This window comes from Arachis stenosperma, chromosome 8 (genome assembly GCF_014773155.1).
Source record: "Arachis stenosperma cultivar V10309 chromosome 8, arast.V10309.gnm1.PFL2, whole genome shotgun sequence".
NCBI classification, from domain to species: domain Eukaryota; kingdom Viridiplantae; phylum Streptophyta; class Magnoliopsida; order Fabales; family Fabaceae; genus Arachis; species Arachis stenosperma.
The window spans coordinates 52,669,636-52,684,245 of NC_080384.1; the positions used below are offsets into that span (position 1 = coordinate 52,669,636).

Here is a 14,610-nt window from a genome sequence, read left to right on the forward strand (position 1 = left end):
CCCCATAAACAGAAAAAAAAAATTCATTTCAAGAATTCATAATATAAAATTAAATTTTATTTTAAATGTTAAGAATAAAAGTAATCAAATCAAATATTAGAAAATATTGTTAAAATTTTTCAAAGATTTCAAAGATTAAAAACATATTTTATCTTTTTTGAATTGCCAAGTTCTTTTTTTTTTTTTTATACTTCTTTAGTCATTAAAAGAAATTGTGGAACTTTTGAACCTAACACGATTTATGTGTTTTAGTTGGTAAATTGTTTCATAAATCGTTAGGAATCTGTGTGTTTAATTTATTGACCAATGAGTAAAGTATTGTTTTTGTCCCCAACGTTTGGGGTAAATCTCAAAATTGTCCCTAATGTTTCAATCGTCCTATTTACGTCCCTAACGTTTTAAAATTGACTCAATGTTGTCCTACCGTTAGGGATCCGTTAATAAAATTAACGGCGGGACAAAATTGAGACGATTTTGAAACGTTAGAGACGTAAATAGGACTAAAACGTTGGGGACAAAAACGATACATAGAAATAAATTTTAATTTTATTTTTCAATAATATCAATTTTTACTGTACATAGTATTCAATTATTTTTAATCATATTTATACTTAATCATCTTATTTTTATTCTAAATAAATTTATTTTTTTAATTTTACACTTAAAGTAATGTATTTTTTTTATAAATAAATAAATTTTACACTTTTATTCTAAATAAATAATGTAATGTGATTAGAATGAAAGTGTAAAACTAAAAAAATATAATGTGATTAAGTAATGAAAGTAAAATTACATTATTTATTTAGAATGAAAGTATAAATTTATTTATTTATAAAAATTATATTACTTAAGCGTAAAATTATAAAAAAAATTAATTTATTTAGAATGAAAATAAGGTGATTAAGTGTAAATATGATTAAAATAATTAATACTATGTACAGTAAAAATTGATATTATTGAAGAATAAAATTAAAATTTATTTCTATGCTCAACGTTTTAGTCCTATTTACGTCCCTAACGTTTAAAAATCGTCTCAATTTTGTCCCGCCGTTAATTTTATTAACGAATCTCTAATGGCAGGACAACATTGAGTCAATTTTAAAACGTTAGGGACGTAATTATGACGATTGAAACGTTAGGGACAATTTTGAGATTTCCCCTAAACGTTGAGGACAAAAACAATACTTTACTCTTGACCAATTTATAAATTCACATGCATATCTATATCGATTTATGCTTTAATAGGTGATGTTAATTTATTCATATGAATCATTATAAATGTTTAAGTTTGAGGAATAGATTGTAAAACCGAATCACCCAAAAGAACGTACTAATTTACCATAAACGATAAGAAATCTTTGACTGATAGTAATAGATTCTTTAGACTGTAGAAAAAAATTTTTTTTGAGTGTTATTTTGGTGAATTTTTTTTGGTTGCCCATATCCCTGATTCTAATAGGTCAATAATTAATTTGTTAGAAATTTAAATTTTAATTAAGGGTATGTTATTGGTAAATAAGTTGCTGGATGCTTATATGTGTAAAACAAGATTTAAATTTTTGATATTTGTTTAAACTAACAAATAAATTGACTACTTGACTAAGTTGGTTTAGTAAAATTAAAAAAAAAAAGTTATTTGAAACTCATTTTTGTTGGGCTGAATTGTTCGGAGTTGGGACGAATTTTTTTAATTTCACTAAATAAAAACCTATTTGTTATTTTTTTATACATTAATGGGTATGGTTCAAAAATCAAAGCCCAAAATCTCATCCTCTCATAATTTTCTTCTTCCACGTGCTTGCTGTCTGATACGAGAAGAGCTTAGCCCATGTCTCAAAAAAAAAAAAAAATACAATTCAAAAGTCCTAAAATATTTTACATTAATATAAAATTAATAATTAAAAATTTTTTAAAAATAATTTTATTAAATCTATTAAATTATTTAATAAATTTTAACTATCAATTTTTATAAAATTAATTACACCTAAATTTTCACATTTTAAGTTAATATCAACTAATTTATATTTATTTTTATTTTTAACTAAAGTGTTGATATTTAGTATTTTTTTATTAGAGATTAATTTATTGAAAATAAGAATTAATTGGGAGAAATTTGATTGTTTATTTGGAAAAAAAATTTAAGAAAAAATCAGATCAGAAAATAAAAAATAAAGTCTGAAAAATTAGATCATGTTGTTCGTTCCTTCTTCCTTGAACCAAAATTGAACCACCGCATGGAGGACTCACCGTCACCGTCGACATCGACATCGAGACAGAGCAAGAAGGCGGAACTTTCGGATGACGCTAACGTCACCGGGAACGGTGGAAGTTTCGGTTCGGTGAACGAGGACCTTCTCCAGAACATTCTGGCGAGGCTCCCGGCTCGTTGGTTCGCTTCCGCTGCTTGCGTCAGCAAATCATGGAGCTCTGTCTGCAATCGAATCCTTACTCGTCCAAAGCTCTCTTCTGCTCTTTCTCTCAATCCTTCACTTTCCGTGAGTTTCACCTATTTTCCCCAAATCAAAACATTTTTTAAAAGCTAGGGTTAATTGAAGATGGAAATGGAGCTTCGTGATTCTGTCAGCTTGTTTTTGGAGTAAAATTTTCAAATTTGTACTCAAAATGATACATGTTATGTTCTGATGAACTTAGGAAGATTGCATTTTGCCCTCAAATTGGTGACATATATGGAAATGAATTTAGTGCTTGAATATATGATAAGGACTAACTTTATGTCTAGCTTTTTTTTTTGAGTTACCAATTTGAGCATTTACCTTTAGTATTTATCTTTTTGATAACTCAAATTTATCATCAAATGTGAAAAAATTTGGTCTGTGTTTCGACAGAAACGATGTTTGTGTGCATGTGTTGAGATTCTTAAATGAATGGTATGGAATAGTGTGAGTTGAATATTTGTGAAGTTGATTACCAATGTGTGCTTCATACTACAGGAAGCTGTAGATGATGTTCTTCAGAAGGTTCTGTGTGAGCCGATTCGGCCTCATTTTGCCATTGTCAATGTTGGAAGTGGATTTGACTTGGAGAAGATAATGCATCTTGTATGGGATTAAAACATCTCTTCTGGTTTTTGTGGTGGAAGCATTGTTTGTTTGCGCCGCTGACTTGGTCTGTCTCTTATGCAGATAAGAAAGACCTTGGGATGCAACATTCCGGTTATTGTTACCGTGTCAAATGGTATTATAGGAAGGGATGCACTCACTAGTGAATTTAAAGAGGTTGGATCTTGATGCTTGTTTCCATTTATGTTATGGATTTGGTAAACTCAATTGAACATGGATACTTTGTGTAGGTCAAATGGGGCGCCCTTTTTAGTGGTTTTGAGGGTGAATCTTACGCAAGAAATGTAAATGAAGGCATATTATTGACAGTTGGCTACCTTCCAGGATTAAAGGTTGAAGCTATACCATTACGGCATCCAACCCGGGTAACGAAGTCTCTTGTTAAGAATTTGAAGTTTGCATCCTCAGACATGTGTCCTTGACTCATCCCCGATATTAATGAATATGTAATAGTATAGCATATATGCAAAAGGTTCCTTAAGTTGCGATGGCTTTTTAGCTCCTTTAGGCTAGTGGCCCCTCTGCTCCCCCAAGAAAGGCATTAAAATTGTGACAATTTTGCATTAATTTATTGTAAATTAAGTTCTTAATCAGAATAGTAGGGTCCTTCATTAGACAAGTAGTTCTTTACTTAATGTGCTACTATTTTACCATTTAGCATCACAATTAACAAATTATGAGTTGCTATTATTTTAGAAATATTTTTGATATAGTTATAGAGATGAGTTCCTAAGAAAGATGCGCTAACCCCTTCTGGTGCCTCACTGCAGCTCCGTAGATGCGACATCCTGTACTGCTTTTGACTAACCTGATACCATCTAGATTAAACAATTAAATTAAATTAAGACTGGTATATGTTATGCTTTTATGATTAACGAAGTTTTTAAATAAAAATATTTTTGATGCAGATATATTCATCAGTGTGTGTTGACGATTTTATAAAGGATATCAAGGAATATTCAGCCTCTGTCTCCAACTGCCCATTTCCAGTTGGGATTATATTATTTGGAGTTAGTAGTTATCCACATACTTGCTAACATTTTATTTAATGTTAATAGATATTTTTATTTTCTCATTGTTTATGTCATTCTTGACTCCGTATCACACTGATGTGGATCCACAGGAAGCAAATGGTGACATGAATCCAGTTATGGAGAAGCTAGGTGAGTAGTACGTGTATGCATATATTTTGTTTTACCTACAGTGTTTCTTAATGATGTTTTTTTATTTGTGATACCTTGTTACTCTTTGTTTAACTTTTTTAGGAACAGTTATAACAAAATTTGGTATTTTACTTGATAGAGCGTGTATCCATTTTTTGTCTGATAAAAGTGTAGGGAATTAAAATGCACTGATGTAGATAGATCAAAGATATATCATTGACTAGTGCCTTGCTACATAATCTATAAGGGATGCATAAAATGGGAATTTGGTGCTTGATTTTTTACGAGACGTGCATTTTCTTTCCCCCCTGGATGGAGCAACTTCTGTTCTTGACCTATTACAAATAACGCATATTTTTGCTTCAGGAATGTGGTTGGCTGTTTGTTTTGGGTTTACTTAGTGACTTATTTTATTACAGATTGTGCCATGCCAAGAGACACTGTTATTGTAGGTGATGAGAGGGGCTGCTTTATATATAGAAGTGGAAATGCTAAAAGGAATATAATCGGCTCCTTAGATGCTATTGCTCTTGTATTTGCTCAGGATAGAGACAGGTCTTCAGGTACTTTTCACTATCTTTTTGGTAGCTCTTGTTTCTTGGTGTACATATGATCCATACCAATCTGTTATGGTGCATGCTCTCCTTTTTCATTATATGGAATGTGATTTTATGTATTTCTCAAAGGATAACTCCTTTATTTTCTTGTGTAATATTCTAATATTTCATGGGACAAATTGTATCATCATTCAAATAGTTTTGAAAATAAATAAATGATTGGGAAATAACCTCAACTTAGATTAGACATGTCTAAATATCTATTAGCTTTTTCTCTCATATAGTTGCTGACAATAAAGTGTGTCTTATGCATATGATCTTAGAAGTGATTGTTTATACAAAGCCTTGATATTGAGTTACATGTCTTATTTTAGTTTTCATTTATTTTAGCAATTCTTCACAAGTTACTCATTTTTTTGTGGAATGATTTCTCAATACAGGAAATATTAAATTTCATGTTGCATTGTCAAATGGTGTTTCACCTGTGGGTACAACATACAAGGCAGCTTCAGTCAGAACAAGCAACACTGATTGTTCAACATGGTTAACTGCCAAGAGGGAAGGGCAACAACAACTTCTTGATGGTCAAAGTATTCTGGATGACATTAACAATTTGGTGCGCAACTTTTGTGTGTGTATTTTTTGATAAAACTGTCATTTCCATTCTTGAATAACAAACCTTGATATAATGTAATTAACCCTCATCCCTTTTCAAAATGCTTTGCAAGATAAGATTAATGGAATTAGGAGCAAGACAATTTGACCAGAACTTATTTTGGAAGTAGAGACAAATAAGTAAATAAAATTAGTTGAGTTCTTATAAGATTGATTTAATGAAATTTTAACTAAATATGTTCGTGCCATTATGATTATAAGTTTTGGTATTGATCATGATGAAAAAAATATTAATGCACACTTGACTAGTAAATTTGGTATGCTAGTTTTTGCTGCAAAACTGAAGATAACATAGGGTGATGCTATCTGTTGTTGCCTTCCCTTTTTATTCTTTAATTTGTAGTTTTCTGAACCTTAAACAAAAATATGGCAGCTGGAAAATCATATTGCGTCACCTGATTTGTACATTGGGGTGATTAAAAACAGAAAAGTCTCGGTAGAAGGAGGGAAGCCAACACCAAGATCTTGTATTGCATATCATGGAGTTGTGGGGTATGATACAAAACACGTATTATTTTTATCTTCTTTGTCATTTTAAACAAATATCGCAAATTTTGGCCTGCTTATGGCATGACGGTTATGATATGTAAGCAAATCAATGAATATCAACTGAAAATCACCGCAAAACTTTATGTTTTTTTTTTTTACCTTATTGGGGAATCATGTGCTACATTGATAAACCTTAGCAAAATTGGTCAAGCATGTAACTATCTATATTATGCTGTTATTTAGAATCTTGGAAGTTGGAACTCTGACCAATATTCCAACTCATATTTCTTGTTCGTTCTAGGTACAATTATATTTAGAGAAACTCTTGGATGTCAGTAATTTTTAGTATTTTTTGCCATGATTTGGCTAGCACAAACAATAAATTGTCTTTAACGAATAAATTTTACTAATTCATGTGTACAAACTCTAAAAAATGTGGGTGTAAACTGTATCGATTCATGTGTGCAAAACTATGATAAATATAGGTGCAAATTATATGCTTCTTGTATGCAAAACGTCTGTAAATATGGGTGTAAATTATTGCTGGTCAAATGCATGTAAAAAAAGTTAAACATTGAAATGTTCTCTATTTTAAACTCCCTCATTAGAAAGGGCTATTGTGTTTTGGACAGAGGTGATGAAGAGTACCTCTTCGTTGATGGAACTGGCATGAAAACAGGAGATATCTTCCAATTCTACTATTCTGATCCTAATGCCGCACAAGCTTCAGTTACTAAGGTCCATGATGCTCTGAAGAATATTAAGCTCAAGGGTGAAGGAAACAATAGTTGTGTTTTCGGGGGCCTTGTGTTTGCTTGTTATGGCCGTGGCGAATCATTCTTTGGATGTCACAATGTGGATAGCTCCCCGCTCTTAGAGTGTTTTCCAGGGCTACCAGTGGCCGGAATATTTTGTGGCGGAGAAATCGTGCGTCCTTTTACTACTATGATTAGTCGAGAAGGAAGCCATGTTAACTGCTGTCTGCATGTTTACAGCTCTGTATATTTGGTAATGTCATATACCCCTCCATCTATGGGATGTTAGATTTTTCTCAGGTCTTTGTCTCATGAGATGTACATTGCTAAATTGAATATGATGGTTAGTTTCCTCTTTGCTATAAAAATTGATAAAACTATCTTATGGTGTATTTAACAATAATGTTGCTTTGGATGCTCATGGAATTTGTGTGGTGTTATGTAGTGATGTTCTAATATCTCCATGCTTCATTTTATGTTTGAATTTGACACTTCTGAACCCCACAAAGTTTCAGAAGTGCCAAGCTTAACAGCAATACATGGTGACCCTTTTTGTTGAAGGGACAGATTACTGTATATATAATAAGTTTACTTTTTATTTGAGAAATTGAGATAACAATTAAAATGATTTCCCAGTCTTAAATTCAATAATTAAAATGGTCCCCTAAATTTTAAACTAATCAAAATGGTTTCTCAGTTTTAAATAGTAAATCAAAATAGTCCTTCCTTCAATCATCAAATTAACGCCCATAAAAAGGGACCATTTTAATTATCTCTATCTAATATTATGCGAATCTAAAAATTAACGTGCCCGCAGAACTTTTGTTAGTGTTAATTCGGTGATTGTCAAAATGGCTATTTTGATTTAAGTTTAAAATTGAGATACTATTTTGATTAGTTTAAAAATAAAAGATCATTTTGATTATCAAGCTAAAACTAAAGGACTATTTTAATTGTTATCTCGAGAAATTTGATATTAGTTCTCCAAGTCCAAATGGCAACACAGAAAAAATGATTACTGATATAAAAATATTTTTATGTAAAAATATATTTAATTATTTAACGATTTTTAATAATTATTATTATGAAAGTTTTAGAAATTTTGAGAATAGATTTGTGTTTTTATTCTGATTAATGAATTATCTTTTATATTAGAATTATAAGTTTGTTATTATTTTTAAAATTTTAAAAGTATTAATAAAATTAAAACTAATTTTAAATTAGCAAAATAAATATTTCACACCAGAAAATTATTAAGTAAAAATTTACATATAATTACTTTAATGTAAAATTAATATTTAAAAATAAATAATTTAATTAAATATATTAAATTATCTAATTATTATTAACAAATAATTTCTATTAGTTTATTACAGTTACATGTACCCGCGCACGCTGGACAAAACTCCACGTGTAACGTGTGTTGTAAAATGTCCCAAAAGCATGGCGTTCTACTCTTTCTTTTAACATCTCTCACCATCACGATTCACGACAAGGAAGAAAGAATCGCTGACGTGGATGAATTTTATTGGCTCCATTTCCAGAAGTTAGCGTGCACTGACTTCTCATCTCTCATAGCGTCATAGTATCTTCTCTTCTCTTCTCTTCTCTTCTTCTACCTAGGGTTTGCTTCCTCCTCTCTCTTTCTTCCTTTTCCCTCCTTTCTTAGTCGCCGGCCGGTCCCTTAGCTTCACCGGAAACTCAATTTTCCGGTCATATTCCCGGCCACCGTTACTCCGAGCTGCGCTTTTTCGATTGTTTCGTCTTCTCTTTGAAGTCAACATAATTTCACAGCAGAGTGTTTCAAATTGAACTTGCTAGCTTCTATCTTCTATCTTTTAGGTGAGTTTCTTTGATTTTGAATTTTATTAGTTTGCTTATTTATTTATTTAGTCATTCATTGATTTTGGTTTTGTATTTGGAGTAGAAGGGAATAGAATATGGCAAGTCAAAGTGGTGCGTCTCGAAGGAGCATAACGTCTGTTAGAAAATCCATTGATCATGGAGCTTCTCAATCTAATGCTCGAAAGTCTCTTTCTTCTTCGCGTCCCTTGTACGTTAACTCGAGTTCTTTTCTCTTTGTTATTTTCATGTGGTTCTGTGTAGAAATGTTACTTTTTCTTCAGCCGAATGATTCCTTTTTATTTCGGATAAAAATGCTCCTTTTTGATACTATTTTACCTTTCACAAGTATGAAATGAAAAACTTTTCATCAATTACAGAACTGTACCAACGTCAAAATTTACATTTTATGACTTAATTTATGTCCAAAATCCTTGGAAGACATCGATACTTCGATGATAACACGTGCATTTTCATATTAAAATATTTAAAAGCTATATTCTATTGTTAGTACTATTAAAATTTAAAAGCTATTAATTCCGGTGGTCTTTCTTTGATGTCGCTTTTAGAAGAATTCACGTTTTTCGGTGCTATAATTGCAAAAGTACTTTGAAAGTGTTATTGTAAGACAAATATTACTTTGAAAAGCGTTGCTTTATTGATTGGTTTGTACTAATGGTAGCAGCGAACTGTTTATTACAATATTACTTTACTGATTCTGGGGTCAGTTTCTAGTTTGTTAGTAGTCAACTTCAAATAATTGAAACACTTTTCCAAACAGATCGTTTTCCAAGAACTCTTAACAAGCAGAGTACTTGAAAAGTGTATTCCAGAATGTTTGGTACTTTAACGTTGGTTGTTGACCTGTTTCTATATTCTAGTACTATTTGGATGTACTTATTACGCATTGCCATTAATAATCTACATCAACGAAGTCATGTTTGTGTCTAAGGAGTAAGAACTGCCCACAACTAATCTGAACCACTGAATCACGTACATTACGACATATCATTTAATTTCTGAAGGCCAAAATGTTGGATACATTTCATGAGATGATAAGTGCACTTAGTTCATCTTGAAACAAGCTTGTGAATTATGATAGATGCTGCTGAAGAATCTAAAAAGATGACACTTTTTATCAATTTAAATCATGATATGATCTCTTGTTGCCAATTGGAAATCTGATCAGGGGACTGACGGCAGAGCGGACAGTAAAATCATTGCGTCTTTCAAAGGCTCTAACAGTACCTGAAACAACAACCATCTATGAAGCTTGTCGTCGCATGGCTGCTCGCAGATTAGATGCTATATTACTCACTGATTCAAATGCTTTGCTCTGTGGAATCCTTACAGACAAGGTATTTACTCATGAAGACTTTTTCTCATCATTTAACAAGAAAGTTTTAATACTCTGCCTGAATTTGCAATTTTAACATGCATGATTGTGTCCTATTTTTGTGGGTTGAAGGACATAGCAAAAAGAGCTATTGCCTCGGAGCTTAGTCTTGAAGACACATCTGTTTCTAAGATTATGACAAAGAATCCAGTATTTGTCCTTTCTGAAACTCTTGCAGTGGAAGCCCTCCAAAAGATGGTGCAAGGTTGGTTGTATTTATAGAGAACACTTTTCTTTACAAGTTGACTATTCTTTATTATTCATTTTAAGTTTTAATACAGAGTTGACATATGTTGACAGGCAAATTCAGACATTTACCTGTGGTGGACAATGGAGAAGTTGTTGCCATACTTGATATAGCAAAGTGCTTGTATGATGCTATCGCTCGTATGGAACGGGCAGCTGAGAAAGGAAAAGCAATTGCAGCAGCTGTTGAGGGTGTTGAAAAACAGTGGGGATCGTCTACTGCGGGTTTGTAGAGTATTTTCATTTTTGAAGATTTATCTCTTTCACTTTGAAATCTAATGAGGGGGAAGATGCCCTGGTTGTTGTTAGGTTCACGGTTTATTCTTTCTAGTGGCTGAATTTGTTAAATGCTAATGTGGTCTTTGTGCAGTCAATTCAACATTCATTGAGACTATTCGGGAACAGATATTCAAGCCATCATTGTCTACGATCATTCCTGAGAATTTAAAGTAGGTAATACCTTCTTTTTGTTTGAGTTGATGAAAATTTTCTACTTAATTATTCTATGTATGTAGTTCCCATTTCAGTTACTTTAACAGATAGTGTTTCTTTTCAGGGTTGTAACAGTTTCACCAACAGATTCTGTTTTGACAACTACGAAGAAGATGGTTGAACTTCATTCAAGTTCTGCTGTTGTGACAGTTGATGGCAAACCTCGCGGCATCCTTACGTAAGTTTGTAGCCAATGAAATTTTCAGCCATCCACTTTGTCTTTTCCTTTTGCCATCCCCCAGTTGTTTTTATATATCTTTAGATTATTTATTTATTTATATTATAATATGCATACAAATTTCAGTTCCAAGGATATATTGATGCGGGTAGTTGCGCAAAATCTTCCTCCAGTTTCAACTCCTGTTGAGAAGGTACTTAATTTTATTTTTTTGCTGTTTAGAGCAAGCTAATTTATTTTGTTCACTTCCTCTGTTCTTTGATTTTAGATCACCAAGGTAAAATATTTAATGTCACCATATCTTAGGAAAAAAGAAGCTATTCTGAATTTCATTGTTTTATTGTCCCTCTTGTATGAATCTGTTCAACACTATGTAGGTGATGACTCCTAATCCAGAATGTGCAGTTATTGATACACCAATAGTAGATGCACTTCACACTATGCATGATGGAAAATTTTTGCATCTTCCTGTGGTTGATAGAGGTAATGCCATGATAACTGGAATGGCAAAGAGGTTAATGCATCAAATATATTTTCTGATTTGGGTGGTTGAAAACAGATGGTGGGGTAGTTGCGGTGGTTGATGTGATTCATGTCACGCATGCTGCTGTTGCAACAGCAAGTCAGGTGTGTTTTAATAGACTTTTATACTCGATACTGTTTATTGCATGGACTGTCCATTGGATTTTTGTTGCATGAAAATGTGATAAATGGAAATATTTATGTATAGACTTTAGACCAGTATCCTTTATTTGGCTCTGTTGATATTGTTGATTGCTTAGACTAGATGTAGGTTTAAAATTATCAAATACTGTCCATGTACTGATAGGCATTGATATCTCAACATGTATGGCTATTATTGACAAGCAGTTTCAAGTCTGCAGTTTAGTTCCGAGCCTGGCAAAATGCAACATTTGTTTTAGCTGATTGTTGCTCTTTAAAAACTTTTCAAAGATAACAATTGGGTCTTAGGAAGGGAAAGGGAGTAGACGGATCATGCTAAACAAATTAATTACACCATGTAACCATTTACCTGTGAATTGGCACACAGTATGTTACCAGCATGCCCTTTTTTTCTCCCTTTGCAAGAGTTTCATGATGTCATTTTCTCCACTAATTAGGTTGGAAACAATGAAGCTGCCAGCACCATGATGCAAAGATTCTGGGATTCGGCCATGGCTTTAACTCAAAATGATGATGATGACGAAACACGAAGGTTATATATGTTTATATGTATTGAGTTTTTTGGAAAGTTATTTCAAATTCTTTTGATGTACTTACACTTAATTTATTATGTACCAGTGACAGTTCCTTGAAATTTGCTTCAGAAGGAGGGGAAACTGGGAGATCCCTCACTTATCTTGCAGCAGGAATGCCAAATATATTTTCATTCAAAATACAAGATAGGAAGGGCAGAATGCATAGATTCACATGTGGTATGAGTGCATTACCAATTGGATCTCTTTCTGGTTTCTGTTATACTTTTGACAGCATGTGAATGCTAGTGTCAACTATAACTATCAACATATTTTCTATCTAGTCCTTTCAAGAGTCTCACTTGAACAAGACTGGGTTGCATAGTCTCCAGTCAGTGGATGCATATACTCCTCAAATATAATCATGTATTTTCTTCTTGATCTACTTCATAGGTAGTAATGCAGTAATGATAAGACTTTTGTGCTTGATTTGTTATGAATTATTAACAATCTTGTGTGTTGTGGTAATGCATCTTCTATGTAAATACTAAACATTGACATCCAAGTTTGAGGGAAAGTAGAAAATTATGAGTTGAGTGGTTTCTGTGGTTGGTTGCAATTCAGATACACGGAGCATGACAGAGGTTATAACTTCAATCCTTCAGAGACTTGGTGATGATATTGACCCCAATAATTTACCCCAAATTCTGGTACTCTTCTGTATTATATATTCATTCATAAGATTGAGTTGACATGATTCCAACCTGAGGCAAGTTGGTCATTGTTTTTCTTTTTTATGTTCAGTATGAAGACGAAGATCATGATAAAGTCATATTGGCTTCAGACAGTGATCTTGCAGCAGCTGTAGACCATGCAAGGACAACTGGCATGAAGGTATAGTTGATATGTCTGCTGAATCCTTGTCTTGAATGGACATTTTCTGGAAGGGGGGTTACACATTTGTTGCTTTGAAGGAAATTTTAGTCTAGTGCAGTATAAGATAAATGTGTCTTTCTATTTTTTGTATAAGTATCTTTTCATAGGATCAGAGATATCACACGGGACCAGTAAACCTGGAAACTTTATATAGAAGCACAGGTCTATTATAGCCGCGCTGAAATTAAATTTGTTAAAAGAGATAATAGTTTCAGTGGTGTTGAACCCTTGGCCATTTGATGGCATTTGGTTTCATGCAATCTCAGACACTGATCATTTTGAGAAGGTTTAAGTGCAAGATAAAGCCTATAGACTTCCTCAAGAGTGGTTTGTATCTGATAAGCATAGCTCTACACCTGTTGAGGCTTGTGGCAAACTGGCAATGTCCTCTCTTTATTTGGGTAGCTTCCTCAATATATAAAACTTGGAATTCGACTTATGGTCGAAGTACTTGTAGGTATCATATAAACTATAAATCTGCCTAGTCTGACTATGGATTGATGAATTTTCGCAGGGACTGAGATTGTACTTAGACTACTCTGGAACCGGAACAGGAACAGGAACAGGAACAGGAAAACGCAGTCATGGGAGAGGTTCTGGTTCAGGGAGTTTGGATCATGCTACTAAAGATGCATGGGCCTCAGCATACAGTACCTATGCCGCTGGAGCTGCACTTGTTGCAGGCTTAGGCATATTAACATACTTGAAGCGAGTTTGATCGAAGTTTAGTGGCTACGCCAAGCTGAAGCCATGCACAACCGCTAGCTCCGAAATTTTGTATTACTGAGAACCATTTATAGGTAATTTTTTTCAACAAAAAAGAAAAGGCAAAAGGTCAAAAGCATTTTTTTAGCCCTTCACTTTGGTTGCAGCATAGATCGCTGCTTGTACATTTACAATTTTAGTTTTCTGCAGCGTCATCAGCCCTGCATAGTGTACAAGAACAAACGGCATAACCACAAGTTTGTGTCCATTTTCTTCCCTCATGAATGTGAGTTCATAAAGTCAATCACTCGGGATTGAGTTTGAAGGGGATGATGATTTTTTTTCTCTTACAATAATGATCTTGTTTGTACTTTATCAATAAAAAGTTTAATAAGCTGTGTGTAATGAGTAATGACTAAATACTAATGATAGTGTTACAAAGATTGATTGACTTGGTATGAGACTTGATAATGTAAACTTCCTTTTTCTTACTAATTAACATTATCTTTTACTTCTTGAATTAAAATCTTCCTTTTCTCTTTAGTTGATGAGGATTCTTAATTATTTATGCCAGATTTGTGGCTGTTGCTACTACATAATGTCTACCCCAGAAAATTCGAATTCACATTTTCTGAGATGTGTTTTTAGATTTTATCACTTTTGTTAATCCTCTTTGGCTAAATTCTATTATTTAAGTAAATAACACTTTACCTTTGAAATCAATTAGCATCCAACCGTGAAGAGAGACTAAAAATTAGTTATCAAATGGCAACTCTTTTATTATAGATTAAAGATATATATACTAGGAAATAAATGAATTATTTTTAGGTAACTATTTGTATTTTGTTGTTTTTCATATTCTTGGTGTTTTATATTTTTTTTGGTCAGATGAGAGGCTTG

The 14,610-nt window shown here is 32.8% G+C and overlaps 2 protein-coding genes across 4 annotated transcripts; both read left to right on the plus strand.

Annotated features, from left to right (window-relative positions):
• Positions 1-2,159: 2,159 nt before the first annotated feature.
• LOC130946492 (F-box/LRR-repeat protein At5g63520) lies at positions 2,160-7,283 on the plus strand. The gene is made up of 10 exons (XM_057875256.1): positions 2,160-2,495; positions 2,952-3,059; positions 3,144-3,236; positions 3,311-3,445; positions 3,989-4,090; positions 4,204-4,243; positions 4,663-4,806; positions 5,241-5,416; positions 5,849-5,967; positions 6,597-7,283. Exons 1-10 carry the CDS (start codon positions 2,235-2,237, stop codon positions 7,006-7,008), a joined length of 1,590 nt encoding a protein of 529 aa, XP_057731239.1. The 5' UTR covers positions 2,160-2,234; the 3' UTR covers positions 7,009-7,283.
• A 1,004-nt stretch (positions 7,284-8,287) lies between these two features.
• LOC130944675 (CBS domain-containing protein CBSCBSPB1) lies at positions 8,288-14,212 on the plus strand. Of its 3 annotated transcripts, XR_009072131.1 has the most exons (16): positions 8,288-8,561; positions 8,647-8,772; positions 9,751-9,919; positions 10,030-10,162; positions 10,258-10,428; positions 10,574-10,652; positions 10,760-10,873; positions 11,000-11,066; positions 11,251-11,356; positions 11,433-11,500; positions 11,995-12,089; positions 12,176-12,309; positions 12,694-12,779; positions 12,874-12,963; positions 13,520-13,805; positions 13,921-14,212. XR_009072131.1 is itself a non-coding variant. In XM_057873120.1 (15 exons), exons 2-15 carry the CDS (start codon positions 8,660-8,662, stop codon positions 13,721-13,723), a joined length of 1,629 nt encoding a protein of 542 aa, XP_057729103.1. In that variant the 5' UTR covers positions 8,288-8,561; positions 8,647-8,659; the 3' UTR covers positions 13,724-14,212. The 3 variants fall into 3 exon arrangements, 2 of the variants coding, with proteins under 2 accessions (XP_057729103.1, XP_057729104.1); XM_057873120.1 differs by having other exon boundaries at positions 13,520-14,212; XM_057873121.1 differs by having other exon boundaries at positions 8,650-8,772; positions 13,520-14,212.
• The last annotated feature ends 398 nt before the right edge of the window (positions 14,213-14,610 follow it).

Excerpts from the sequence above, each read along its gene's own strand:
- LOC130946492 (XM_057875256.1), top strand. The coding sequence starts at position 2,235 with ATGGAGGACTCACCGTCACCGTCGACATCGACATCGAGACAGAGCAAG. Across the intron at positions 3,060-3,143 it reads TGGAGAAGATAATGCATCTT|ATAAGAAAGACCTTGGGATG; the intron begins GTATGGGATTAA and ends TCTCTTATGCAG. Across the intron at positions 5,417-5,848 it reads TGGATGACATTAACAATTTG|CTGGAAAATCATATTGCGTC; the intron begins GTGCGCAACTTT and ends AAAATATGGCAG.
- LOC130944675 (XM_057873120.1), top strand. The coding sequence starts at position 8,660 with ATGGCAAGTCAAAGTGGTGCGTCTCGAAGGAGCATAACGTCTGTTAGA. Across the intron at positions 10,429-10,573 it reads GTGGGGATCGTCTACTGCGG|TCAATTCAACATTCATTGAG; the intron begins GTTTGTAGAGTA and ends GTCTTTGTGCAG. Across the intron at positions 12,310-12,693 it reads AATGCATAGATTCACATGTG|ATACACGGAGCATGACAGAG; the intron begins GTATGAGTGCAT and ends GTTGCAATTCAG.